The sequence below is a fragment of the Hirsutella rhossiliensis genome, assembly GCF_020360975.1.
Source record: "Hirsutella rhossiliensis strain HR02 chromosome Unknown scaffold00015, whole genome shotgun sequence".
Lineage (NCBI taxonomy): Eukaryota > Fungi > Ascomycota > Sordariomycetes > Hypocreales > Ophiocordycipitaceae > Hirsutella > Hirsutella rhossiliensis.
Window position 1 is genome coordinate 1,324,337 of NW_025408681.1, and position 26,948 is coordinate 1,351,284.

General features: G+C 59.4%; 9 protein-coding genes across 9 annotated transcripts; 3 read left to right on the top strand and 6 right to left on the bottom strand.

Moving 5' to 3' along the window:
- Positions 1–1,404: 1,404 nt before the first annotated feature.
- Positions 1,405–2,085, top strand: HRG_10371 (pyridoxamine 5'-phosphate oxidase domain-containing protein; the record flags this gene model as incomplete). Its single annotated transcript, XM_044868842.1, has 4 exons — positions 1,405–1,468; positions 1,569–1,801; positions 1,830–1,928; positions 1,975–2,085. 4 exons carry the CDS (start codon positions 1,405–1,407, stop codon positions 2,083–2,085), a joined length of 507 nt encoding a protein of 168 aa, XP_044716197.1.
- A 219-nt stretch (positions 2,086–2,304) lies between these two features.
- Positions 2,305–4,218, bottom strand: HRG_10372 (spermine/spermidine synthase domain-containing protein; the record flags this gene model as incomplete). The annotated part of the gene is made up of 3 exons (XM_044868843.1): positions 2,305–2,709; positions 2,787–3,090; positions 3,188–4,218. 3 exons carry the CDS (start codon positions 4,216–4,218, stop codon positions 2,305–2,307), a joined length of 1,740 nt encoding a protein of 579 aa, XP_044716198.1.
- A 1,105-nt stretch (positions 4,219–5,323) lies between these two features.
- HRG_10373 (fungal specific transcription factor domain-containing protein) lies at positions 5,324–7,693 on the bottom strand (the record flags this gene model as incomplete). Its single annotated transcript, XM_044868844.1, has 2 exons — positions 5,324–7,160; positions 7,341–7,693. The coding sequence occupies 2 exons, from the start codon at positions 7,691–7,693 to the stop codon at positions 5,324–5,326; spliced, it is 2,190 nt and encodes a 729-aa protein (XP_044716199.1).
- A 3,840-nt stretch (positions 7,694–11,533) lies between these two features.
- HRG_10374 (acetyltransferase (GNAT) domain-containing protein) lies at positions 11,534–12,357 on the bottom strand (the record flags this gene model as incomplete). Its single annotated transcript, XM_044868845.1, has 2 exons — positions 11,534–11,829; positions 11,976–12,357. The coding sequence occupies 2 exons, from the start codon at positions 12,355–12,357 to the stop codon at positions 11,534–11,536; spliced, it is 678 nt and encodes a 225-aa protein (XP_044716200.1).
- An 814-nt stretch (positions 12,358–13,171) lies between these two features.
- HRG_10375 (tyrosinase) lies at positions 13,172–15,381 on the bottom strand (the record flags this gene model as incomplete). Its single annotated transcript, XM_044868846.1, has 8 exons — positions 13,172–13,315; positions 13,379–13,970; positions 14,050–14,204; positions 14,290–14,652; positions 14,721–14,768; positions 14,826–14,908; positions 15,006–15,082; positions 15,215–15,381. 8 exons carry the CDS (start codon positions 15,379–15,381, stop codon positions 13,172–13,174), a joined length of 1,629 nt encoding a protein of 542 aa, XP_044716201.1.
- A 3,142-nt stretch (positions 15,382–18,523) lies between these two features.
- On the bottom strand, positions 18,524–20,970 carry HRG_10376 (primase zinc finger domain-containing protein; the record flags this gene model as incomplete). Its single annotated transcript, XM_044868847.1, has 3 exons — positions 18,524–20,498; positions 20,559–20,901; positions 20,961–20,970. The coding sequence occupies 3 exons, from the start codon at positions 20,968–20,970 to the stop codon at positions 18,524–18,526; spliced, it is 2,328 nt and encodes a 775-aa protein (XP_044716202.1).
- A 512-nt stretch (positions 20,971–21,482) lies between these two features.
- On the top strand, positions 21,483–22,769 carry HRG_10377 (RNase h2 complex component domain-containing protein; the record flags this gene model as incomplete). The annotated part of the gene is made up of 1 exon (XM_044868848.1): positions 21,483–22,769. One exon carries the CDS (start codon positions 21,483–21,485, stop codon positions 22,767–22,769), a length of 1,287 nt encoding a protein of 428 aa, XP_044716203.1.
- A 193-nt stretch (positions 22,770–22,962) lies between these two features.
- Positions 22,963–23,624, bottom strand: HRG_10378 (DASH complex subunit duo1 domain-containing protein; the record flags this gene model as incomplete). The annotated part of the gene is made up of 3 exons (XM_044868849.1): positions 22,963–23,030; positions 23,092–23,305; positions 23,376–23,624. 3 exons carry the CDS (start codon positions 23,622–23,624, stop codon positions 22,963–22,965), a joined length of 531 nt encoding a protein of 176 aa, XP_044716204.1.
- Positions 23,625–24,569: 945 nt separating this feature from the next.
- Positions 24,570–25,888, top strand: HRG_10379 (uncharacterized protein; the record flags this gene model as incomplete). The annotated part of the gene is made up of 2 exons (XM_044868850.1): positions 24,570–25,345; positions 25,402–25,888. 2 exons carry the CDS (start codon positions 24,570–24,572, stop codon positions 25,886–25,888), a joined length of 1,263 nt encoding a protein of 420 aa, XP_044716205.1.
- Between the last annotated feature and the right edge of the window lie 1,060 nt (positions 25,889–26,948).

Below are 26,948 nucleotides of genomic sequence, written 5' to 3' on the forward strand. Positions count from 1 at the left end.
ATGAGGTATAAGACGGGATGAAAGGCAAAGAAGGGCGTCAGCAAGCAAACGTGCCATGATGACGGGGTCCGTCAAGACGCCATGAGGCTTGATGAGTGCTGCCCTGCAACAGCGATTCGGCGTGGATTGGGAAAAGAAGAAGGTTGGGCGGGTGGCGTTGGGGGAGTGCGAGAAGGCGTATGTGGATAGCCAGCCAGCCTCCCACCCAGTTGGGGCTGGAAAGCAGGACCTGGAGCGTTTTGCGACGGGCAATGGCGATCAAGGCCCAGGAATCGGACAGATTTCCCCTTTGTCTGTCAAGAGGGATCCATTTGGCTGCGTCCGACTGACAAAGAGGCCGAGGGAGAAGCGGGCCTCAAACAGCAGGCCGTCCGAGCTGTCATCGCGGTCCCAGCGCAGCCAGTGGCATGATTGGGCAGTCTGCGGCACGGGTGTCTCGCATGAAACCTCGAGCGTAGGGACAAACGGCCACCCGAACCTGTGACGGCTGTTAGCCTAGCCCGGAGACGATGTTGGTGGGTAGGGGGTGTGGACCCCGTTTTTGTCCTCGCTATAGCGTTGAGAGTCGCTCAAAGACTCGGGCAACGGCAGCGAAGCCATGTGCGTGGGCGAGTTGTGAGTCCGGTTCTCCCTCTGTCAAAGAGATGCAAGGACTAATGTCACCACCCGTACTGCGTCTGCGACGGGAGAAGGCCCGGTCAAGACGACAACCAACGACGACTCGAAACGCCAGGATGAGGCCGAGTCAGGAACACAGCGCCGCTGGAGCCCGTGTCGCTCCGGGAAGTTTGCATGCTGAAGCAGGGGCCTGCCGGCACGTGGGCGTTTTAGAGTCGGAAGAGAGTTTTCCAAATAGTTGGGCTGGCTTGCCATCCGTGCGTGCGCTCGATCGCCCGGCCGTCGTCGCAGATGCCTTGTGAGGCGGCTGCCTAGGAGGGCCATGGCATGACTAATCGAGAAAAGCCCCTACCCTAGACTCGCGGATAACCTCCACTGTTTTGCCGGCCATTCTCGGAAAGCCAAGGGACACACGCCCGGCCCACCGACACAACGAGTCTCCTCTGCTCGGCATATAGATACCTTTTATAACCGTGACTTATCCAAGACTCTTTGTTTGTGCTGTCATCGAAATATCTGTCATCCTCCGAACAAACGTGCCCGTGCGCCACTAGAATGTCGATCTTCCACACCTTAAACCCCCTAGGGTTGTAAGTCGTAACAAAGCCGACTTCGCTCAGGAATCACAGCAGGTGTCACAAAGGACAAGTATTAATGTGAGGCAAGCCAAAGGAGACAAACTGGCCCACCAATCCCTCATGTTCATCGAGTGGTACAGCAAGCCCCCATTGCCTCACGAATCCAAGACTCCAAGACGCCATCGCCAATCCTCACAGGCAGACGAGAATGGGTCGATACGAGCTCGAGCATCCCAAGGACACGGTTAATCTCAAGCGTCACGGCGAACGAGGTCCGCTCCCTCAATTCTCATCCTCGCCCACTACCACCAACCGTCGACTGAGTCGCTGACCATCCCGTCCAGGCATATACGCGCTCGAAAATATTCACAGCCTCGTCAACACCTCTTAGATCCTTCATGTCTTCTTCGACAACCACCCCCGGCTCCCCCTTCCCCGTCATCCTGCCCATGATCAACCACATGGACTCCTTCGACCGCCCCAGCGCCCCCCTCGGCGGCCCGCTGGACTTCTACCTTCACGGCTGCGTCTCAGCCCGCATGTTCAACGCCTCCCGCTTTGCCGGCATGCCCGTCTGTGTTGCCGCCTCACACGTCGACGGCCTGGTCCTCGCCTGTCGCCCTTCAACTACAGCTACAGCTGCAACTACCGTTCGGCCGTGCTCTTCGGCCACGCGTCCTGGTGGAGTCGGAAGAGGAGAGGCTCTACGCCATGGAGCTCGTCATGAATAGCGTCGTGCCGGGCCGCTGGCGCAACACCAGCCAGCCGCCGACGAGAGCCGATCCCGAGCCCTCACAACAGGGTCGAGCTTCCTCAGTATGCCTCGGCGTTCTGCGACGGCTTTGCCAAGGACAACAGAGAGAATAGCATCGCGGCTACAAGAAAGTAGAGGTACAAATACCCCTTGCTTGAAATCCCACCCTAGGTATATGAAGAAGAAATGACGAATGTTCATGAGCCACGTCCTCATACACTCTCCTCTTCTTCTTAAAAAAAAGGGCGCATGACGGCAAATTTTATACATCATCAAATGCATGGAAACCTGTCCCTTGTTTGCTTCTTGATTTGGCCAAGAGAAGCAAGGTTTTCGAGACTCCGTGTAGCTGGTTCACCACCGCTCCCACACCCAGGCAGGCAGGACGGTTCTCATGATGGCCCAGTGGCCCAGGGCGCTCTGCTCGTGCCACGCGACCAGCGCGCCGGTGTCGTTCTTGCGCAGGATACTAGCATCGTCCCCAGACAGAAGCTCTGTTTGGGGGATCTCGTGTTGAAGCCGCAAAAACTCTTGCCTGATTGCGCTCTGGAGATGATCTGCTTGCGTGGGCATCCTAAAAGTGAGCGGGCTGCTGGTCTTGGTGCAGAAGATGACCATGTTGGCGAAGTCGACGCCCACTTCCTTGAGGGCCACGTCGTCTCGTGGAACCTCGCGGAAAATGCGGCATGTCGGGAAGACGTGCTTGATGGTGCGGAACACAATCCCGGGCGCCGGCAGGGCAAGGTCACCAGCATAGTTCTTGGACAAAGAAGGGCGAAGCCGTTAGAGCCAAGGGGGCTGCGTGCCGATTGAGAAAAGGTGGATATGGTACTCACAATGGCAACAACTCCGTTTGGCTTGAGCAGCGTCGCAAGCCCTTGCAGAAACTCAAGGGTAAACAGATCCACTGGCTCCGCGCCGCCAGTGAAGACGTCATGGACAATGTAGTCGAAGGTCTCGGGCGCGGTAGCTGTCAGCGCCGAGGTGTAGCCAACGGCGTCTTCCAACACAGGAGGGTTGTTCTCTTTGAGATCAAAGTACTTTGCGGCGTAGTCGTAGACGGCCGGGTCAATCTCCACGACAGTCGTGTTGATGCCGTGGGTGACGAGAGCCGAGGGCGTAGTTCCCACCCCGAGACCTCTGGGAGAAGCCCCGTGTTAGCCGAAGGGTCTCGTTCAGACTCTTCCGCTCCTGTTTCTCGCACAGGGCAAGGTGCGAGGGTAGATGGCAGACTTACACAACCAAGGCGTGAGCGTCCTTGTCCGGCACGGGGGTTTCCGTCTCGGCCAGGCGCACAGCCTCAAGCATGACGAAGACTCCGTAGATTGGCTCGGGCAGTTTGCTCTGGCGCTTGTCGATCCAGTCTCCGCCCAAGAGGCTGTGGTCGCACCGCATGACCCGAAAGCCGTCCTGCATGCTCTGCAGCACGGAAACGTAGCCCGTCACCGACTCGCGGCGGTCCAGCAGCAGCCAGCCATCCGTCATCATGGAGCTGACGAGAGACGAGGTTGCCGCGGGGGAGGGGACGTGGGTGTTGAAAAGAAGGGCGTGGAGGAGCGGGGGCACGGCGTAGGCGAGGAGCTTCGAGGGGACAAATACGGCGTACACGACGCCGAGGGCCAGCTCCAAGCCGAGCCGGGTGTAGAGGACGGCCCGGCCCATGTTGGCCCGCAGGTGGTTTGCGGCAAACTGCTCGACAAACTTGAGCCAGGCCCAGGATCCGAGGCCCGGCGCGGCGTCGGCGACAAAGGCCGGCAACATCTTGAGGCGCGTCGTCTCGAGATGGTCGGCCACAACGGCGGCGGTGAGGACGGCCAGGGGAAACAAGGTGACGGCCTCGGTCACGACGGGTCCCCACCTGGGACCGAGCAGGCTGCTGTAGCCGAGCAAAAACCACTGGACGGCGGGAATGTACAGGGCGACGAGCGGGAGGAAGAGGGCCGTCCTGACGGGCAGGAACTGGCGCAGGGCCACGTTGCCAGCCCAGCCGACGAAGCAGCTCGTCATGAGGAGCTTGGAGTGCCATATCGTGGCGGGGATGGATCCGTAGACGGGCGACAGGGCCAGAGGCGAGACGTTGGAGTAGACGGCGAGAAGGGCGAGCAGGAAGGCTGCCTTGGCGTAGGCGGACAATTGCCGAGCGGCGCGTCTGGTCCAGGTGTCGTTCCGGGCCTTTGTGGCAAGCTCCTTTAGCTCCTTCTCGAACCTCTCCGGGGTGAAACCCTCGGCCGAGGCCGCCGCCTCGCTTCTTGTGTCCTTGGCCGGCATGAGGATGAATGGAGAGGCATGCGTCGCGCGGCGCGACTGACTACTGCAAGGATTTATTGATGGGCAGACGTGCCCGGGAGAAAACAGAGATGGAATCTAATTGAGCTGATGATCGATGACCTGCAGATAAATGAGGCGATGCTGTTTCGTTTCGTTTCATCCTGGCGCGGAGGGGGCGAAGTGGGAGGGAGGGGCTCACTGCACGGGCTGCGAACAGCCTAGAGCAAGCGGCCGGCCCAGGTGGGGCCCTATTTGCGGCGATGCGGGGCTTGCTACTCCGAAATTCTGTCCGTGTCCGTGTCCGCCATCCATCTCTACCCCGTGCTCCGGCACACCGACGGCGTCAATATAATTGAGGAAGACGGGCCATAGTCATCAGCCTAGCTACTTCTTCTGCACCATGGCAGGGCACCGAGCGTATGCGGCGTTTATCCGCGCTTTGATTTTCAGGAGCAACGACGCTGCAGCACGCTCTTCAGGGGTCGGCGAGCGCTTTCCAGCCCATAAGGACAAAGTGGGTTCAAAGGCAATGCGGGCTGGTATAGAAACGTGGTGGTAGTCTGGCGTTCTTATGCTCGACCAAGTGCTCCTACATCCAGGCGTCCCCTAAGGGAAGTCTACCCTTCCGTTAGACACACCTTGTCTTCATCCACTCTTCTTTCCCAGGCGTCCTGGTGCCGTTCCCCTTTTCGAATATCATGGATACCGAGCCCTCGGCCTCGCAATTCAATTGCCGAACCGAGAGGCTCTGCAGGTGCCCAATAGCAATCGGGGCCGTGGCCCAAAAAGGAAATGGAGTCTCCATAGCAAGATAGCAATGGCGGCATCCACTTTGGCATCACTGCAATAACGCCACATCGCTCACGATGCTTCCTCGTGCCAGGCCGTCGACTGCTACGATCCCTTGTCTCTTGCTGACGTACCTTCATGGCCCATGCTCCTCCCTGCTTGGCCAAAATGAAAGCATACCTCTGGAAAATCCAACAGAATGAGTGGATATCTGCAAGTCTTACATTTTGCCCGTGGATAGTGATTGGGAGCAGCTTCGGCTTAGACGAAGAGGGCTGTCCCCTTTCTGTTCGTAAACGTCGAATCTAGCAAACCATCACGCCCGCGTCGCATATCTGTCGTCAACTTCGTCATCGCTGGTGTACTCGGCGCTCACAGGGCTCTGCGCGCCGCTGAAATCGGAACTGGCCATGATGCCAAACCGGTCCAACATACTTCTTCCGGTGCCCCCACCGCTAAACGACCCGGGAAAAGATGCGTGCAGCGGAGATGGAACAGGAGGAGCCGCCATGTCCACCTGGCTGACACTACGGCTTATAGACGGCTTCTCCGGCAGCTGCTTTAGAAGCCCAGTCGAAATGTCCAGCATGGTCATTGCGAATTCTGTAAAGCTTTTGCCGCCGCCCGGCTTGGAGCTGACCGAGAGCGTCCAGCGATACTCAGCGAGCCGCCGCCGATACCAGTCGGCCTCCTCTCGCCCGGGAGACGTCGCCCACAGCAGGGACCCAAACGTCCCGATCAGGGCGAAGTTAGCCTTGGAGGCAAAGTACCAGAACGACCGCAAGTGGCCCGGCGTCAGGCGGTTGACAAAATCCATGGCGGAGATGAGGCGGGCCTTGGCGGCGCTGCGGCAGATGTGCTGAATATACGGATCCACTGAAGACGGGTTCGACGTGAGCGCGCGAATGATGCGCCGGTGGAGGGTGATCTCGGTGGCAAAATAGGCGAGATGGAGATAGCCAATGCTCGACCACCTGCTGGGGCTTGCCTGTGTCGCCGGAGGGCTGCTCGTCGAGTACGACTCTAGCCGAAGGGAAGCCGGCAGCCCGCCATACCACTCCTTGAGCTTCAACTGGACCGGCTTCGCCATGGAAAGAACCAAGTGCGTTGCCTGCGAGCCCGCGTGCGAGATGGTGTTGGTTGACTCGAGGGTGTAAAAGGTATCGAGGATCTCGGCCAGGATCTCGGACAGCTGCACCGCGCGCGTGAAGAGCTGCCGGCCCTGCTCAATGTCCTGTCGGTCGTCCGGGTTGTTCTCGTCCCATTCGACGTCGGGAAAGTCGTTGGCCGAGAGCGCCCGAACGGCCCAGTTGGACGAGAAGATGTGCGATGGCCGCCCATGCACCAGAGCCCCCCACTTGTCTTGCATGTACAGCGCCCAGGCGAGCCTCCGCCTCAGGCCCTTTTCCCACGGGGGAATCTTCCAGCCGGAGCAGTCCAGGTGCAGCCCGAGCTCCTGGCCGACGGCGACTAACTGGGCGGTGGGAGCCCACTGGTCGCCTTCGGGACGTTGGGACAGGAGCAGGCCTGCCTGAATAGTGGATAGCTTGGGCCTATTCATAGCGTCTTGCAGCGTGCTTCGGACTAGCCTCTCCAGCTCCCGCACGTCGGGACGGGGCAGCCGGGACAGCGTCTCGCATTGCTCCCACCAGTTGATGGCCAGGATGTAGACGGCGGCAAGGATCGGCGGCGAGAACTCCCTGTGTGAGCGGTCGTGCTTTTCGAGGAAGACGTGCTTCTGGACGATGGGAAACGCCGGGTGCACCACCTCAAAGTAAATATCAATGAGCTTGCGTCCGTGTGGCGCGACAACGGCCTCTATGGCGTCGACATCCTCGATCATGTGCTCGAATCCCGGCGTTGCATGGTCCGGCAGCATGAGAAACGTCTCGTCGTCACTGACTTTGCGGAGAGTGCCCCTGGACAGGAGGCTTTCGTCCTGGGGGTCAAAGGTGGAGAGGTTGATGAGGGACGGCTCGAAATCGGTCGTGGGGCCAATGTATTGGCTGTATCGGTCGTTTTGAAGGCCCAACGTCCTCTTGAGCAGGGTTGGACCGCCGACATTTGCCATCTCCTCAAGGAAGGAACTGCTGCCGGCGGGACTGGAGAGGTTCGAGTGGTGCTGCAGTCGTCGCGCGGGCATGCCCGGAGAACTGAGGGACGGTTCGACACAGGTCAGTCCTCATGCCTCGGGCTTTGAAAAACCAGTTTCAAGTCACGCCTCAAGGCGCCAAATGCGAGCTCGCCTTCGTGCATCGACAGCTTCGCGTCCCGGACGAGGCCGAGAGCGGGTGCGAGGCACAGGAAGAAAATGGGAAGTGGGAATAGCTGACCTTCGCTTGCTCGAGCCCGCCTCGTGGACAGAAGAGTTACCGTTGAGCTTCCGCTTGCGAGGCCGAGGACTCGCGGATATGCAGCAGTCGGCGCCGTTAAGCTGACAGGGCACGCAGCCGTCGTCGTCGTCACCGGGCATGGGTGGACAAACAGTACCGAGGAAGCGATGGGGCCGGCAGGCAGAGACGGGGGACCCGGGGAAGGACTTCGGCTCCGGGGTGACGCCGGTCTGCAGATCGGCCTCGAGTCCGGCCGGCACGCCGGGTTGACGATGCGGCGCTGGCCCTGTTCGCGAGGGTTTGGGCGCGATGGCTATGGGTGCCGTGCGCTGGACAGAAGGGCTCGGAGCCATCAGACGAGACGAAGCGAGGCAAGGAAGGATGAGAACATAAATATGGGGTTTGTAGATGTACGGCGCTACAGGTGAGATGCTCAGCGCGTTATCTCGAAAGGGCGGCAGTAGCTCTGAAGCTGGTTGTGCCAGAACGCTCAGGACCGCAGATGGCCCTGGCGGGCCGGGGGACGTTAGCCTTTGATGAAACCCAACCCCCTTTGGACACGGCAGTAGCAGTCGCAATTGCCTGCGACTGGGGAGCAACAGGCGACAGGCTGCGTGAGTACAGACAGGCTGAAACCGCTCCAACCAAGAGGTGGCAGACTAGCTGACGGAATCAGTGGCTGCAGAGGGGGGTAAAGGAAGAGACGGCCGTGGGAGATCGGACAGGCAGGAGCCTCGATAAGGCAGATCGCCCGCCGGTGGTTGGCTGATTGATTGGCCGGCTGAGAGGTCATGGATGGTGCCTAGATGGTGTTGGGCGGACGGACGGGCCGCGGCCAATGGGGGGTGGACGAAGACAGGGACGGCGTCGCGGCCTGTGGAGACGGAGGCGGGCGGCGATGAACGAAGAGATGCCTTGGGCTTGGAGGATAGCTGGCCGTCGAGGTAAGATTCAGGTGACGAGGGCGGCGAGGATGAGATAGCCGTGGGTTATCGGCGTCATTGAGCCGGCGGTGTTTTGGTCCGACCAGGCGGCGAAGAAGTCTTGCTTGAAAACAGACAGGGGATGGGCGACGATGGTCAGGAGAGTGACGGTAGGGATGCGGTGTGGGCGCGCATGTGTCTTATTATCTTCGAGGCGGCGGCTGACGAGAGGAGTCGTGGGAAGGAGTAAAGGAGAGCGGATAGCAAATGGGGTGCTTGTCAGTTTCAATCGTCTCTGGGCCCGGCCCCCCTGTCTTTCCCCTCCTTTTGCTTCGTCTTTCTTCGCCTCTCGAGGGCCGTCCTAAAAAGCGCGGCCAAGTGGCAGACGAATGGAGCGTGGGCGACGGTCCGGGATGACCCTCGCTGGCCAGCGGAAGGGGTTCGAGGACGAGCTTGAAACGAGCGATACAGTGCGGAGGTGCGTGCATGGCGCGGCCGGGTATCTGCACGTAGATGGGTTTATGGCTGTCCCGTGTGTCTTTGTTTGAATTGTCCAACTCTACTGACGTACTGAATACTCGGCCCTCAGGCAGCCTATGACTAACACAAACATGCACGTGCTTGGCTCGAGATAACCCGTACAGTATGAGGCAGGTTTGTACTGTATGAAGCCCCAAGTCGCCGGGTATTATTGCTTGGAGTTTACTGCAAGTTGCATACTGTAATGAAAGTCAGCGATAATTAGGACAAAGTCTAGTTCCGAGGGGAAAATGAGTTTTGTTAGTTTGAAGCTGTGCGTGCAAGGCACATGCAGCAAGGTCCGGCCTGCCTCTGCATCCTTATCGCTGCTCGACGGCGGCCTTGATTCGTCGGCCGGCCCCTCGCCAAATCGGAGGCTACTCTCTACACATGCACTTGCTGCTCGTGGCTGACAGTGAGGGAGGGGAGGGGAGAGGGAGAGAGTTGCTCCAAGTTGGTGGGATACTCGTGCAACCACCACCGCCGGCTTATTACAGAATAATTCTGCGGAGTGCATGTACATGTTGTCGCATCGGCATGCTCATTCTTTCACTCTTTCGGCCTGCGAATGCTACATGTAGATGCCTTGGCCTTGGCCTTGGCGACTTTATTTCTGTAACCGTCCCTCCTTCGTCACATGCACGCAAACAACTAGAGTCAGACCTCGTCAGCACAGTGCAACGACGTCTCTTGGGCCCCAGGGGTCCCCGGCGAGCCATCCACGACACCACCAACCACCTTATCTCCGCTGCGGCCTGTCTCTGATCAGCAGAAAGAAATACATAATGGCAACCCAGAGGCCGCTGATAGACGGGGAGGGAGCCTCGCTCACCTGCAGAACCCTAGGGCCTTCTGTGTGCATGGTGTACAGGGTCATCAGCCCAAGGTAGCGGCTCAGGCATAGACAAGACAAGGTCAACAAAGATACCTGACGGCGTCTCGGGCCCAGGGTTAGCACTCGGTACCCTTGCTCGTGCCCGGTACCTTGCCCCGGGTACGCGATACCTCCCTTGGCGGCCTGCGCTGATAAGGCTCTTTAATAGCAGACACCGGGTACTTTGTACTTTCCGATCTCGGAAACTTGCTCCTCAACACCACGCATCTTCTGCTCCTCCTCCCCGTGGCTCATGCTCACTCGCTCGTCAGCCTCGTCCTCGTCCTCGTCCTCGTTCTCGTCCACGTCCTCTCAAACCTCTTTCCCCGTCCCGCGACCCTTACGCTCGGCCCGCCAAGACCTCAAGCCTCCGCGATGCACACGGTGCGACCCTACGAGTGCGAAACGTCTCGTCGTCCAGCACGCGAGTTGAACAGCAACTCTCTCACCTACTTTGTGCAACTACCACCTACCTTCCTAGTGCTGCTGGAGAGGAGCGAGCTAGAGCTGCAGTTTCTGCCATGGACCAAATCACACACCTTTCGTCTCGCTCACTGCATGGGCCCGCAGAAGCTCCAACGTAGTTGATACGGCGAGTCATTTGGCCGGCTCTGGTATTGTATCGACCCGACTCGTCGTTCGTGTTTCCCTCTCATTGCCATTCCATGGCACATACCTAGGTGACCTCCGACTCGTCCGGTGCTCTCCCTCTCGGGCCGTCCTCCCTTGGCACCTTCGACCATGACAAACTGATGCTGCGGCAACTCCCACCTGCCCGGAGAGGTCTACTGAAGGGACGAGCTCACGGAGAGAGACATTGGCGGCACTGCGTCAGAGCCTTGGCCTCTCCAGGCAGACGACGACGGACCAAATGCGTTCCGGCGTCGTATACGTTGCGTGCGTACAGACACACAGTCGGCTTTGCTGCTGAGGCTCCGTCTCGGCTTGTCTGGCCCCATTTTTCCGCCGGCTCCATGACTTTGCGCCTCAAACGACGTCATTGTCGACCCTTCTCCGGCCCGTCTCCAGTGCCATGACTGACCCCTGCCGCCTCACGTTGGATGTTTTGAGCCCTATCCACGGCATCTACTGTCGATGGGTATGGATCCTGGACCCCTTGTTCTCCAACCCATTCCGCCCTTGAGAGAGGGGGCCTTTCGGACATGTGCCCAGAACGGCCCTGGTCCAGGACACCAGTCGGCGCCCCCCAAGTACTTTCTCTCTCCGGCTGACAGGCGGCATCGTCTGATGAGCGTGTAGCCCGACGTGCATGCCGTTCCATGGGGCCCGAGAAATGCGGCCGACGCTGACTCTCCTGCCTTGCTCCAACGTACCGCCAGCAGCCGTTGGCGGCATGGGCCAAGGGGTGGCAGGCACATGTCATTTAGTATATAGGCGCAGGTTAACCTCACGGGCTCTTGTGGATGTAGATATATGGGGTCTACTGGTGGTGTATTACATATATGTCGAACGTGTCGGGACACACAGACGTGCATACATAGCTCGCACAGCATGCATAGGCCATCCCTTGAAGCCTTCTTCCAGGCGCCTCCCCCATCAAGGAGGCAGCTTCTGCCGCATCGGACGCCATGGAATGCCACGCGAGGGCACATGGACAGGTGAGAGACGCATGTCGGTGGGTGAGGGCGCTGAATTTACCTTGCAGATGCATCGGCGTCAGGTCGCACAGGCTCGACAGATGACAAGAAGATAGAGTGCGGCTGCAGAAAGCATATGTGCAGAGTTTCATCACAGCCTGATTCCTGCAATGTCCCTCATGCCTCGCCATCGTGTTCTCATAGCGGTCGAAAGGACGGCCGTCTTGCCGCTGTCAAATGCCGGCAGTAGCCGAGCGCTTCCTCGCGCTGCCCTGCCCGTCAGGCCTGGGCCGGTCTTTTTGAGCCAAAGTCTCCCAGGGCGTGGGGTGGCGTCCAGACCATGCAGCGCTCTTCGTAAGGCTGGGCGGGCTCGGTTGAGGCGCCAGGCGGAAGCGTCATGTTGAGCTCGCGCTCGGTGCGGAAGCCCATTTTCTGGTACAGGGGCACGCCCTCCATGGTGGACTCGAGGATGATGGCCATGCCGTCTGCCGCCGCCAGCTCCTGGACGCGCCCGAGGAGGGCCGTGGCTGCACCGCGGCCTCCCCATTGCGGATCCGTGCAGAGAAAGGTGACGTCTGGAGACAAAGGGTGCGTCAGCAGCTGAGCAAAACTTCTTTTGTGGCAGGGAGAGCCTCTGTTTGTTTGCTTTTTGATGTTGGAGAGACCCAGGCATGGCTTATGCCACGGCTCAAACCGGCGGAGCGTGTGGCCGGCGACTTACGGTAATAGGGGCTCGTCCCCAGGGCCTGCCTCCGGGCCGCCTCGGCGAGCTCTCCGTACGAGCGCAGCACGGCGGTGCCGCAGATGTCGGACCAGCCCTCGAGGTCCCGGGCCGCGACCTCGGCGCCGCCGGGGCCGTGGACGAGCCACTTGACGAAGCTGGCCACGCGGCCGCTCGCCGGGTCCCGGGCCACGAGCACGCCCTTGTCGGCGTCGCGGGCGTGCTGGAACGTGTTCCTCGTCAGCCAGCCGCGGAAGAATTCCCGCGCGGCGGGGCCGGGGAACTGGGCCTGGGTGAGCAGGTTGGCGTCCATGGCCCGGAGGTGGATGTCGGACGCCGCGGCGGCCTCGTCGGCCGAGGGGACGGCGATGTCGAAGCCCATCTTGGGGGCTGAGGCTCCTCTTTCGGCTATGCCCCCTTTCATCTCCATTGCCAATCTTGTTCCCCCCCTTTTCCTACGCTTGATCATGGGGTTTGCATGTCTGTGCGTCTGCCGCGAGAGAGTCGATCCTTGCCAGTCGCCCCTGTCAATGGAGTTTCAAGGGACAGAATAAAGGGGGGGGGGGGGGAAAGGCCACGCCACACGAACCATTCCGCAGACAAGGTCCGAACGGGCATTAATCTGGCAGCCTCCCGTTCGGCTCCCCGTGAAAAAAACACGCCCCCGCCCGACCCCTTGCCCCTGCGGCCAGAGGCTCCACCTCGGTCGGCTCCGTGCGGCGGCGCCTCGCCAATCTCGGTGACGGCTCCGCCACACGGTCCAGACCAGTTCGCCGTCTAGAAGGAACCCGAGCCTGGCGATGCTGGATGAGAGAAGGTAGTCTACAAGGATCGTGTTCAAAATGAGCCCGCAAGATGGACAAGAGTGCGCCCAACATGCCGAGTGTATTCACTGTGTAATCATGACAATTCACGCTCGCTCTCATCAATCTATAAGGTCCAAAGAAAAAGAAAGAAAAAAAGTACACTCAAAATATAGAAAGGAGTCATGAAAAATCCTTTAGAAGAATACGTACGTACAGGGGGAAACCGTCGCAAAAGCGTAGGAACCGTATTATCCACGGCCGTTCCCCGGAGCCCGTTATCAAACGATCCAAACCCTTTTCTCTACAGAGATGATTTACTTTGAAAAAATCGCCACTCTAAATTTCTGGCGCGGGTGAGCTGCTCTCTGGTCGTCATTGCGAGCACGGGGCTTAACCCGACACTTTGAGGGCGTGCTTCTGCGGGTTGGTGAACTTGGGGAGGCCCTCCTCGCCCGCGGCGGGCGTGTAGGTGATGGCCTCGAGCTCCCACTTGAAGCTGGAGACGGATTCGACGGCGACGGTTTCACCGTCGCCCTGGATCAAACAAACACGGTCAGCTTCTGATATGCAGGGAAAGGGGGGGAGGGGGCTGCGTACCTTGATAATCTTGACCTTGAGAACCTCCTTGATCTTGGCAACAGCCTCTTCCTTGCCAAGCTTGTTGAGCCCAGCCTCCTTGACGGCATTGTCGATGGGGAAACCACCCTGCATGATGCCGTGGCCAGGCTGCTGCATCACCACCATGCTGCCGGCGAACTTCTCGGAGACCAAGACCTGGACCTGGCAGGGGCGGGGCACCTGGGCCATGTCGAGCTCGAGCTGGACAAAGTAGCGCGTCTGGGGCTTCTTGACGCTGAGCATGCCGGCCGCCGAGAAGCCGCCGGGCGAGTAGAGGCGGTTGACGAGGCGGACGGCGTCGGCGCGCATCTGGCCCTCCGACTTGGACCAGTACTCGAGGCCCTCGTACGAGTAGCCAAAGTTGCGGATGCTGGAGACGGTGCGCGACGTGTGGAACTGCCCGTTTGTCTGGTAAAAGGGCTCGAGAGGCGAGTCGGGCGTGATGCGAGTGCCGCTGGGCGTCGCGAAGCGCGCGCCGCCCGTGTACGAGCTGCTGAAGATGGCGCTGCTGCGCGGGTTCATGGCCGAGTAGTACGCCCACAGACGGTCTGCGTTGCAGTGATGCATCATGCTGTTGGATGACGGGGACCCGGTCAGCTTCAGTCCGAGACTCTGCAGCAGATGCCGAGGATCAGGGGCGTGGCACGTACAAGAGGGGATCAAAGGCGGTGAAATCAAGAGCAAGGAACTGGCCTCCGCACGAGCCGTCCCAATGAACCGCGTTGTGGATCTGCTCAATGCCGACACCGCCGCCCTCGGGCGAGGCGAACTCGTCGAAGCTGCCGGAACGGGTGAGGGCATCGTACTGAAGACGAGTTGTCAGCACACACATTCGTTCACGAGGACACCAGGACAAAATAGAAATACATGTAAGAGAGGAAAGGACATACGGTCCACTGCTTATAGGGGCGCGAGCGCAGGTTGCTGTTGGCCGAGGTGGGATAGCTATACGGCGCCACGCAGTGATAGATCTGGGGACGGCGCTGCGAGTCCCACTCGCCGAACTGGCCGTTGAGGACGTTGCGGGGGAAGCGGTAGGTGGCGAGCGGGTTCTCGATCTCGGTGGACCGCAGCGCCTGGCCCGACGGCGTGTTGACGCGGACGCGGCCCGGGACGGTGGCCTGGGGGACGGACTGGTCCGAGGCCCAGTCCCAGAAGGGCACGCGGAGCTGGTCGGCCGCTCGCTGGTACTGGGCGCGGTATCGCTGCGGGTAGGTGCTGGCGATTCTCCTGGCGTGCTTGACCACCTCTTGCTGCGAGGGGGGTTAGGACGGGCTTCTACTCGGTGCTGGCTTTTTGCCGTGTCTCATATGTGACGTACCTCGTACAGAGCAAGATACGGGCGGTGCCACGGCAAGAAGTTTTTCTCCTATATGCGCCGTGTCAGTGGACAGACGACGATATCAAGGTCGTCACGAGCACTTACACCATGGGGACAGTAGCCCCCCCATCCGTCGGAGCGGCGGCCACCAGCGTCGTTCCACTGCACATAGGGCTTGCCGTGGATACCTGGAGCACGTGTCAGGAGGTCAATGGTTCAGAGCACGCAGAAGCAGCCGCGAGGATGTCGACGACGATGGCTGCTCGAGGGACGGGGCTTGCATACCGGCAATCTGAAAGAAAGAAAGTTGGTCGGTCGGGCTCATCTCATGCATTTCCTTGAGCGACAGAAGAAACAGGTCCCTGTTGGAGTCGTTGACGCGTCAGCCCCGTCTTCTGGCTTGCCTCATGGCTTGCCTCGCATATACGGATACGGGAGCTCGCGCGCATGACGATAGCCACCAACCGCAGCCACCGCCAGAGATAAAGACTCACCACACCGGACCTCCTCTAGCCTGCATGTCGTTGATGTTCAACCGGAGCGGGACAGGCGAGCCGGGGTTCGTCCTGACGCCGGTGACGGGAACGCGGGCGGCATCGGCGACGGGGCCGAGGGCGGCGCCGCCGAGGGCCGCCAGCCAGAGGGCCAACTTGGGCAGCATGGTTGCGGTGGGATCTCTGTGTTAATACGGACAACGAGTGACGACGAGCGAGAAGGAAAGAAAAAAGAGGAAGAGAGCGAGCGGCCTTCTTCTTTCTTCCTTCTTCTGACTCTGAGTGGGATAAGGGGAATAAGAATTAGGAATGGGGATATTGAATAACTCCGGCCATTGGAACAAGAGTTCTCGGGAAAGGGGGGGGAGGGAGCGGATGAGCCAACAAAGATATAATAAACGGCCTTGATGTGATCCCTTGGCTCCTTGATTAACCAGTCTAGACGCTCTTGTCTCTCTAACGCTGCTGGTCCTCCCAACTCGCTCGTGTCCTCGCCCACCCCCCTACCCCCCCGCGTCCAACCTATCCTGTTCGGACAATTTTGCCGCTAACTGGGCACCTCAAGCCAGGGGAGAGAGACGGGGGGGCGTGGCATGGCCCAGCGCACGCGGGCGTAAGGGGAGCCGCCCAGGAAGCTCGTCTGGATCGGGCTGAACACCCCTTGCACGCCGGCTTTGCTTTTTCTGCCCGCGGCCGCGCCTGCGCCACACAGCAGTGTGATGTACAGGAGAAATACACGGAGACGACCACGGTTCAAGGGGAGGAGGGGTGCTGAATGGGATTACTTTTTCGGGAGGGCCAGGGGGGGGGAAGCTCATCCCTTCCGGGACCCCTGAATTGGCGACTGGGGAGAGTGACGGGGAGAGAGAGTGAGAGAGAGTGAGAGAGAGTGAGTGTGAGTATGAGAGTGAGAGGTCAGATTGTCCCTCAATTGGACAACGGCGCGGACCGAAAGGGGAGAGAGGTCTTGTGCCTGCCGGTAGCCGTCTGTTGCACAGCGAGTGAAAAGCAACGTCTATTTTTCTTGCAATGATTTCCTTTTTGATCATCGTCATTTCAATTTCCGTTCCCTTTTCTGTCTCCCCCCCCCCTACCCCTTCCCCTTCCCCCCTCTTCACGTAGCCTTGGCCTGTCTCTGCCCGTTGTCCGTTGGGCCCAGCAAAAGGAGACCAACGACCCTTGTTGATGTTGATGGCTTTGCGTCGACCTGGACCAACACGCCGTTTGCTCTTTACTTCTTGGCTGCCTTGCTGCCGTAATTCGTGCGTCGCTTCTCAGCTTGGGCTGTCCGTCCGTACCTGAGTTACATACTGCACTGTGGTCTGTATGCATGTAGGTAAGCATGGCCATGTCACGTCGGCGCGTGCTTCTCGTGTTCGTCAAGCCCGGCGGCTCGCCCAACTGCCCGTCCACAGCATGGAGATGGTAGCGGCATGCAACCGCCTGTCAAGTCAGCCCAAAGGAACAACGGCTGAGCGGATACGAGCTTTCGACATGCTTGTTTGTGCCCTGTCGGATCTGTCTCCTGTGCCCTTGTTGACTAACAGAAATCTATTTGAATATATTTATAGCACGCGGCACGCTCGATCTCGGGACTCCGGCGCCGTAGTTTGTCGCTTCTGTGCCCATTCTATCCCTTTTCTGTGTCCCCCCTCCTCCCCCCCTTGCTCCTTCGTCTAGACGCCTTCTTCCGCTGCCCAGAATAATAAGCCCTTCGGGCGCCCGGCCGGCACCCCGCAGGCGCAGCATCACGGGTGTCCCTGTCTTCCTCTCGATCGTATCCGTCTTCCAGGCCAGGGGGACGTCGTTTGTCCACCGTCACATGGCCGCAAGCACGTATCCGCGTCCGCCTCCAACAGCCCGACAGTCTAGTAGTCAGTAGTGGTGAATGACCTACGTCAGACCCGGGCATCCCTCCTCCCCACACCTGGTCTCTGTTCCTGGCCTTGGAGGGAGAGGTCGAGTGGCGTGGTCGGTGGCGGATCCAAGCCAGGTTACACGGCATCTAAGACACTGACAGCGTGTCGCGCGGTCCCAGTTCTCCGTCCCTCCACAAGGCTCTGTTGATCCCTCGTATGGACATGAGCCTCTCAAGCTCTCTCTCTATTCACGGGTGTGTTTGTGCATGTGTGCATACACACAGACACACACACAGACACACACTCGTGCCTCTGCACATCATTCGTCTCCTCTTCACCTCACCGCCACGGTCATCACGGCAAGGCTTGAACTGTACCATGCCGCGTGGAAACACACGGCCAACCAACGTCCCCGCCGTCAACAGCATAACCTACATGCCAAGTACAGCTTGCACGGCATCCCGGGGGAGCCGAAGCAAGCATCTTCTTGGCCTGCGCTTGCCCGCCTGTCCGCCCTTCCCACAGTCTCCCCTTTTATGCGCCCCTGCCTCTCGCTTCCACTGGTTTTCTTACCTTATACACACAACGGCGATCCTTCCATGCACGTCCCATGCACGGGAGACTAGCTTCCGCGCTGTGCTGTGCTGTGCTGTGCTGTGCTGTGCTGTGCTGTGCTGTGCTTTGCTGTGCTTTGCTGTGCTTTGCTGTGCTTTGCTGTGCTGTGCTGCGCGTTTTGCTGTGCTGCATGTGGATCGGGTGTCATCATCATGCGGCCGTCCTCGCCTGGAATCCCGGACTTCGCCGCTGCTGAACCCCGTTGAACAGCAGCAGCCGCCCATTCAAGACCCACGAGCCTCGTCCGCTGTGGCCCGGTAAACGGGTAGCGAGACCTGAAACCCATGCAGCCAGGGCCCTCCGCCTCCCCGCCTCACCCCCCCACGGCCAACTTTGCTGTGACGAGAGGAAAGCTGACCGCAAGAACCTCCCTCGCGGGATAATTCAATCTGCTGATCCCGCCGCCTGCTGCAGCTTTCCAAATCTGTCGACAAATCGGATCCAACGCCTTTCCTTTTGCTCCCCCCACCACCGAGAGGAAGATCGTGTATGTCGTGAATCGTGATACGTGGGCCGGTGCCTGGCATCTTCACGACGCCATGCTGACCCGACGCTAACTTCGCTTCTCCCCGCAGCCCATCTTTGTTGGCCCGGAGTCGTCGGGACGGCTCGTCCAACCCTCATTCCCAACGCCCGGCCGGGGGATACCACGTCGTTGACAACATCCCATCCCATGACGTGAAATCAACCGCCAAGGAACCAATATCGCAAACATTTGCATTTCCTTGGCCAATCCCGCCCCCGTCTGTCCTGACGGCAAACCTCGCTAGCCTTGCGCCTCGCCCATGCATGCAAGCCTCCTATACTTCGTACATGTGCCGATATCCCGGTTGGTCTATTTAACAATAATCAGTTCATCGTCATCGTCGTCTTCGACCGACACCCGGCCGCCGGGTAGCTCCACCCCGAGGCTCTCCCGCCCAGCCTCGCGGATGCCCTTGTCCGTCACAAATCTCGTCTTCTTGCGCACCGGTGACCGCCCCCCCGGCCGCAGCTCCTCCCCCTCCTTCATTCTCGACAGCTTGTCCTTCAAGCTGCTGCCCCAGCCAAAGCCCGACGACTTGGCGCTGCCCGCCGTCGAGCCGGCCTGCGAGCTCTCCGCCCGCTTGCGCTTGATGGGGCTCAGGTGAATCCTTCGGTCTTTGCCTCTCTGCAACCCTAGGGAGATTGCGTTCGCCTTTCCCGTTTCATCCGGCTCGCCGCCGGCCCCCGAAGCCTGGTCCGAGGCGTCTGTGCCAAGGCTGTTGTGGGGAGATTTGCCGCTCGTCTTCTGCCCGGCGCGTTGCATGTACTCCTTTCCCGCGGCGTTGCCCACCCGACCGAGCTTCTTCATCATCTCGCGCTCCTTCTCCTTTGCCTCCAGGCTTCTCTTGAGAAATTCGCTCTTCTCCTTCTTGTCGGCGGGTCCTCGGTCCTTGCCGTCGATGAGCTCCGCGGCGCTATATGTCCGCGATGCAAACCACTGCGTCCCCGTCTCCCTGTCGTAGTTGTCTGGCCCGTCTTTCTTCCAGTCCTCCCAGTCTTTATTCTTGGCCCAGCCCTTTTTCTTGGACCCTTTCTTCCGACCATCCCAGCCGCCGAATCCACTCGAGTTGACCTCCAGTCGCTTCGAGCGCTGCTTGCGGACGGCCTCGTTGGAGTGAAACTCACAAAACTGTGTCCTTTTCTTGTTGACCCATGAGCCGCATGGAGCGCCGTCCTTCTTGACGGACTGGCAGAATCCCATGTCGCGGGCCGACCCAATCTCGAGAATCGTGTCGGCGTCTGAGTTGATGACCAGACTAAATCGTCCCGTGTCTTGCCGCCCCGGCGGAGGCGGCATGACACCAGGATTGAGGATCGCCACGACGGTCCCTTCGGTTAGTTTCCAGAACGCCGTGAAGCCAGAATTGAACAGGAATAGATCGAGCTCGTAGTCTAGGTCAACGAGGGTCATGACCATGTATTTGCCGCGCTCCTCTCCCTGTGATCCGTTCTTTGCGGCGGATGGCTTGTGTGCGCGTGGCTCAGACTTCTTTGCAACAATGGCAAAGACAACAATGTCCTGCTCGACGTCCGGCAGCGAGTAATCAGGCGACTTGACGTCCCTCAGGAGCTCCTTGATGCTCAGCGACTTCATGCCGGACACGTGTCGCGCCAGCACTCGGTGAGGGAGAATGCGCCGTGCGAGGTGAAAGCACGAGTAAGGTTCAAATGATGGGGATTCTTTCTCGCCGTCTTCGACTGCTGTCGGCGCTGCGACTTGTGATGCACTCTGGGCAAGGGAATAGGATTCGCCCGAGCCCGCGCGTGGCTGCGAGCGAAAAGCTGGGGTCGTCTTGCTCCTCGTCAAGTGCCCGAGCGTAGAATTGTCCTGCGACAAAATCTCATCACGGGAGAAAGTGGGCGGTTTCTTCAAGGGCTCGTCTGGGATCTCGATAGCCGTCCTCTTGAACTGCTCCATTTCTTGTTTTCCTATGCCAAAGGCATTCGTTCTCACCTGTTGGATCCTTTCCTGTCTCTGGGCCCGGATTGCTTCCTCTGTTCTCGACAGTGTCAGCCTCTCGTTGAAGCTCTGCGATTTCAGCGCTTCGGATGGTGCCGAGGAAAAGGAAGACGTGGATGGGAGGTTTGTGGACCTTGACCTCGTAAGGAACTCTCGGGGGTGTGAGCTGGCCGAACCCCTTGTGCTTCGTTGACTCGGGGCTCGCTTGAGCGAAATATCCTTGGCTTTCAAGCCCTTGTCGATACCCAGCAGGACCCTGCTAGGGGAGGTCTGCTGTTGATGCGCCTGTACGTTTCGAACAGGAGATGCGGGGACCTGCACTTGACTGCGAGGAGTCAATCCGGCGGCGCCATCTGCGCCAGGCGTGGCCCCACGAGCCCCTCGCCTTGGTTCGCTGGCGCGTGTACCCGGCGGCGGCAGAGCCCACCCGTTGACGCTGCTTTGAAGCGAGCCGCTGTCCTTGTTCTTTGCGTTCTGCAGCTTCTTCAGCCGCAAGCGGGCCTGAATCTCTTGAAGCTTCAACTGCAGAGTTTCTTCGTCCTCGTCGTCATCGCCCTCGCCCAGTTCGTCGTCGACAATGCCTCCAGCCGTCCTTCTCGATGGCGAAGGCGAAAGCGGAGGCGAGGTCCGTTGAAACGCTTGTTTGTATCGCTGTCTTCCGGCCGGAGTGCTCAGGAGAGCCTCGCGGGGAGAACGAGGCGGCCACTGGGATTCGGAAGAGTGCGGAGCTGCGTGAAAATGGTTTAGCTGAGTCTGGAGAACAGCGTTGGGGAGGCGGGAGCCCTACCTAGAGCCATGATGTTGGGCAAAGCCGGCTGGAATCAGCCGAGTACCAAGCAGCCCTGGCGGTCGAGAGTCCAAGACAGCGCATAGCCGCAAGCTCTTCCGTCGCCAAAGGGCCTACAGGGCAGGAATTGTCTCTGCGGTAATGATGATTCGAGGTCCCTCGCCAACGGTTCGGCTATTATCAGAAACGGACCCCTCGCGGATGATAAGGTGTGGACGTAGATTCGATCGCATGCACGGAGAAATCGGCGGGTGCGAGGCAAGTCGGTGGTTGGCTGGCACACTGGCGGTCAGGCGTCGGTTTAGTGGGAGGGTGGGGCCCGACGCGCTCTACGCGTCTGCACCCCGGTAGTGTCGCGTCTAAACAGCAACGGGAGGTACGTACTTTGGTATCTCGACCCTTTTCCACTGAATCTTGATGGATGGCTGACTTGGACAGTTTTGGAAATGCGGACTTGCACTCAGTCTTCTCTCCTCTTGGCGACCAATCGACGTCTCAAACACTCCAGCCTGCCAAAACACCATGGCCAGGACGAGATCGACCAAGACCGGCCCAGCCACCTCGACAGAGTCTGCCACGCCGTCCCAAATCACCCTGAGCGTCAAGCCCGGTCCGCCGCCCAGGCTTCTCATCCTGCCAAAGCATGCAAGTTCAAAGGCTCGTATCGTCTCTCTGCCTAACCCAAGGCATGGCCGGCCAAGCCGCTACCTGGTCTGTCCCGAATCTGGCGTCTACGAGTTCATAAAGGTCGCTGCTCCGCGGACCACCCCGCGCAGCTGGCTCATCGAGACGCACGACCAAGACAATGGCGCAAAGGAGGCCGGGGCCGACGTCGTCATGGATGCGGACCTGTACATGGCGACGGAAATCGACCCGTTGTTTCTCGTCTTGCCTGCGCTGGCAGACGCCAAAGCCCCCAAAGGCTCCAGAACGAAGAAGCGTCTATTTCTGACAAGCGATGACCACCTAGACAAGCTCCCCGAGGAGTCGTCTCACCTCTCCGAGATCCTTGGTTGGCGAAAAACGCGAGCTCTGTTCGAAAACAGAATGGCCGTCGTTTGCGACTCGGTCGAGGCCGGCGACGAAAGCATGCTTCGCCTAAGCGAGGACAAGCTCCTCACGGCCATACTCGACAAGGCAAAACAGATGAGCGACGGAGGTCTGCCTCCAAGCATGGAAGACAAGTTTGTCAATAGGGCCCTCGAGGCACCAACTCTCATGCCAAGTCGCAACATCGATGCTGGCGAAAGCTCAGCTTGCCGTGCAACAGCTGAATCGCAGGGAACAACACCCCGGACCGAACTGGCCGACTCCCAGTCCACGGCGGCGTCGCTTGTCATCGCCTCATCGTCAGCCTCGCAACCCTCGACTACAATCACGTCGGTTCCAGGCGAGGACGAAGCCAATGTCGTCGTTGCGAGCGCTGTGGAAGCGCCACACGCTATTGTCAACCTCCAGCGGTTACGAGTTGCTTTCGACTTCATCTGCTCGAATTATGTTTCGCCAAACCTCACAGAGCAACTGCAGCTCTTGTTGAAGGATTCAGCCCGGGTCGACTTCTCTCCTCTGGACGACTACCTCGCCAAGGTGGCCCAGCTGCGGGCGGAGGCAGTGGCTACAGGGGCATTTTCCGACTTCTCGCGCAAGCGTTCGCGAGACGAGGAGGAAGACGAGGCCAGGGCCGACAGGAAGAGAAAGTTGGAAGATGAAAAGAAGCGAAAGGCAAACGAGAGCCGGGGGGTCAGGGATCTCAAAAAGGTCAACACCAGCGGGATGAAGAAGATGAGCGATTTCTTCAAGGCAAAATGAAAGACGATTCAATTATGGGTATCTTGGACTCCAATCGGGATGTGAGATGGAAGAAGGGTGAGGGACGGGGGATGGAAAAAGAGCTATCTCGACGGCCTCGTGCGACCCCTTGCCGTCCCCAGGCCTCGGCTGCTACCCGGAATGCTACCGCGGCCGCTTGACGATCCCGCCCTGCTACTTTCCGACCGGTGGCTCAAGCTCGGGCCGCCCCTTGAGGCAGTCGCACCACGGCTAATGGTCCCTCGACCCCTGGAGGCTCCTCTGTTCCCGCGAGGGGTCGGCGCCCCTAGTCTCCTTCTCTCTTCCTCTTCTTCGCGCCGACGACGCAGCTCTTCTCGTTTCTGAATCTCCTCGGCGGCCCTGCGCTCGGAAGCTCGCTGCCTTTCCTGGGCTTCCGCCTCCTGCTCGGCGAGATCCTCTGTCGCGCCTTTCCAGCTCGGGTGAAGGACAAGCCGCTGGTTGTGTTCGGTTTGGGATAGAATGCGGGTCCAGGTATTGAGCAGCGCGGAGGCGTTGGAAACAGTCTTGGAAACGACCTGAAGGGAGGTCAGCAGAAGTCAACAATAGGAGTCGGTTGATGTGCGTTTTTCCAGCGATGGCTCATACCTCCATGTTCCCGCTGGTTCGTCCAAGGGTGGCGAGGACGCCCTCGATGGACTCATTGATGCTACGGACTCCCTCCAACTCTTTGCGGAGAGCCGCCTCGCGGTCAACGGTCTCGGACTGGCGGTCGGCAGCGGCGGGTGTTTTGGGCGTCTTCGGCGTCTTCGGCGTCTTCGGACGAGCTTCAGGAGGAGCACACTGAGTGGGCGACGCCCATATATCGGACTCGGTATTCTCCGTGTTGTCTGCCATAAGGGATTGGTGACGGCTCGAGACGTCTAGGGCAGCAGAATCGTCAACCGGCACGCAAGGCGAGGTTTGACAGCTCTGTGAGGGTCGCAGAAGGTGGTATGACGTTTTGCAACGGCCAGAGTGTCAAGGCCGGGACGCACGCAAGCGAGAGGACGGTATCGAGATCTGTTGCGACTTGACGTCGGTCCCCTCGTGGAAGACGGACGTTTGTGTGTGCCACTTTGGTGGGGTTTGGTCAACCAATGGGCGTCACAGCGCAGGTAGGCAGAGCTCAGTGTGGCCCCAGGTACTTGTGCGCAGAGGTGTTTACCGTCCAAATGGAAGTACCCGAGGTATGGAGTCATCACATACGCGTGTCCATGTCGCGAAGTGGACGCGCTCCGACGCGTTGAAGGAGCTGCTTGGCTGGTTGACTAATTATAGTGGATCGGGCAGGCATCTGCAGGGGGCTGGTGCAGGCGCCCCGGTGCATTCCTGAGTGCCCAGCCCCCCTCTTGTAGCAGCGTCGCCGGCCGAGAAGGCAGAGCTCTTTGTCTCCCATCACAACAGTATTCAATTTCCTTCATCGAATCCCATTCCTCGTGCTTGTTGTTCTATCCTGCCGTCCTGTCCGCCTGCATTCATCCTGCACACCTCCTGTCCTCCTTTGCCCAAATTCGCCAACGCTCTACGACCCCCTGCCCGACGCTGTCAAATTATATCCTGTGGCCTGCTCACCCCGTGCCTGGCAGTTGGCCGAGTTTGACTTCGGGCACGTCGACACGTCCGCGAGAAGTGACGGCTGGACAAGGTCATCTCGCCTCGCGGTAACACGCTCCCCGCGCGACATCACAGCAATCGAGTCCGGCTGGGTTACAGTACTCTGCCCTTGCGACAACACGCGCGGCATCAACCGAGGACGAGTTCGACCGGATTGAAGTAGATTGCCTCGTCGCAGTATTCACCATGGCATCGCGCGCCGTCGGCTCTGCAACGCCCTCTCCCCCTCCCAGCATCCACACCCCCCCGGCCCCCCGGCTAGGCTTTCCCGACAGCTGGGAGCCCTACTCGCCTCGCAAGTCAGCGAGAATTTCATCGCAGCGCACCGCCAACAGAACCCCTTCGCCTCGCGCCTCTCACAGCCGCATTGCATCTCCGCGCATCTCCAAACGAGCAAACGCCCAGACCAACGCCGCCATGGTTTCCCCCATCCCCTCGCCGCGCAAGAAACCCCATCCTGCACCTGGTGCCTCTCGTCAACCGTCGGGAACGTTGACGGCAGAGGGAACCGCCAACGCTGCCGCTGCTCTTGGTCTCAACGACGCCAAGGCCCCTCAAAAGGCTTCCGTCTCGCGTGCCACGGGCATGCTTCCCACTCCGTCCAAGACGCCCCAAAAGCCGCCAAACGAGAAGACTGCCGCCAACATTCAGTCCTTTGCCCGCAACCTCTTTGCGCCCGAGGAAGAAGCCATGCCGGCTCCTCGCAAGCGACGCTCGAAAAAGTACTCGGGCATGACAATGGAGAGCTTCACCGCCGAGGAAAATGAAAACTCAATCGAGATTTTCACCGACTCTCAGGATCGCGTGCCCGTCAAGGACCAGAGTGTGGAGAACCCTTTTTACGGCGACGTGCCCGCGCCAGGCACCCGCAAGAGCAAGCGCCGACTCATCAACATCCCCGGCGAGGGTGCCTTGTCCATCGAGGAGGCCTCTCGCCGAGAAGACGGCATGGTCTACGTCTTGTGAGTCTTCATCCGAGAAATCCCTTGCGATACAATTTACTAACATCGCTTTGCAGCCGTGGCAAAAAGTTCTTCCGCGAGTTCTCAAAGAACAACAGTGCTCAGGCAGAGGAGCAAGAGATGTCTGGGGCCAGTCTCGAGTACAGACTCACCCGTCCACTCACCCGATCCTCGGTCAAGCCTCGGCTGCTGTTTCCGAGGCATCAACCAGACGAGCACGACGATGACGAGGCCCTGACCGACGTGGAAGACACGAGCGTGGCGAACGAGCCCGCCAACCCGCAGACGCCCAAGAAATCCCACTCGACCTCGGCAAAGACGCCAGAAGCGCCCAGGTTTGCCCCCGTCTCGCCGCCCGACACGAAGCGGACGACGCGCTCTACCAACAAGCTGGCGCACGACGGGACCCCGTTCAAGAGCTCCTCTGGGCGAAGAAGCCCGTTCGATGCCTGGCCACGCACCAAAGAGCTCAAGTCCCCATCAGCGTCGAAGCGGCACGGCGAGAGCCTCGCATCGTCGACGACTAAGCGATCTCGTGCTTGAGCAATACCGTTGCTTGGAGAGCGAGTCTTTGCATCTTCTCTTCGCTTTCTTGTCTTAGATGATGGTTTTCGGGGGTTTGTGCCATTAGTGATAGTCTCGGCGCTGCTTTGATTCACAAGACGCTGTTTCCAGCAGGGACCTTGATACAGGTCGCCTCTTTTTTAACTTCTGGATGTTGATTTTGTGTTTTCCCGTGTTTTTCCACCTTTGCGCAGGGACAGGAACTGAAGTTGGGGCAACCACGGCGTTAGGACGGCTGCTGTACCTAGGAGACAGTCAGATTGAGGGCAATGAAATCATAAGACGACCAGTGGGCAGAGTGCTGATCGTCTCACCTTTGTGACATGGCCCTTGTTCTTTTGTCGTCAAGCTGGGCTGCCGCTACCGCCAGCGCCGATGTCGGCTCCAGACTGCCCCGTCTCATCCAGCCCGACATTGGAAGTCTGAACTGAACACCACCATTTGATACGAACGCCCATCGCTTCATTCAGTGCAACAGCCCGGGCGTATTGGGCATCCGTTTGGCAAGCCAAGTCACCGACTCTCGGCTGTTGTCATGATCAAGGCCACGACAAAACAGTGATGAAAGAAACAGCGAACGGCACTGTGGCCATGGTGGTATAATATCCTTGAAGCCTGAGTCTTCGGCCGTCCTTGTGGCATTGCAACATCGGATACGGCTCGTTTTACGTCTTTGCTGTGAGCTTATCCCACCGTATCGTCTTGGCCAATTCAGCCCGCCAAGAGTCGACGATGAAGCCGAGACAGACGAAGGACGTCCATTGTTGGTACAGCCACATTAGAGGTCAAGGCCGTCATCGACTGGGATATGCAGTGCTTTCCCCGTCGAGTTTGAACGGCTGTCCCTTCGATGTCCTGGACTATCCGTTGCGCTGGAAGGAGAGACCTACCCTGTACGTAATAGTGACTGCACTACTGAGGCTGCCGACAACTCTCCCCTGTAAAAATTCTTCCCCCGTCAGAGCTGTTAGCGGCTCGCTAGCAGGGGGCCGGATTTGCAGGCCACCCGACCGCGCTTTTGCTGCCCGGGTCCATCGTG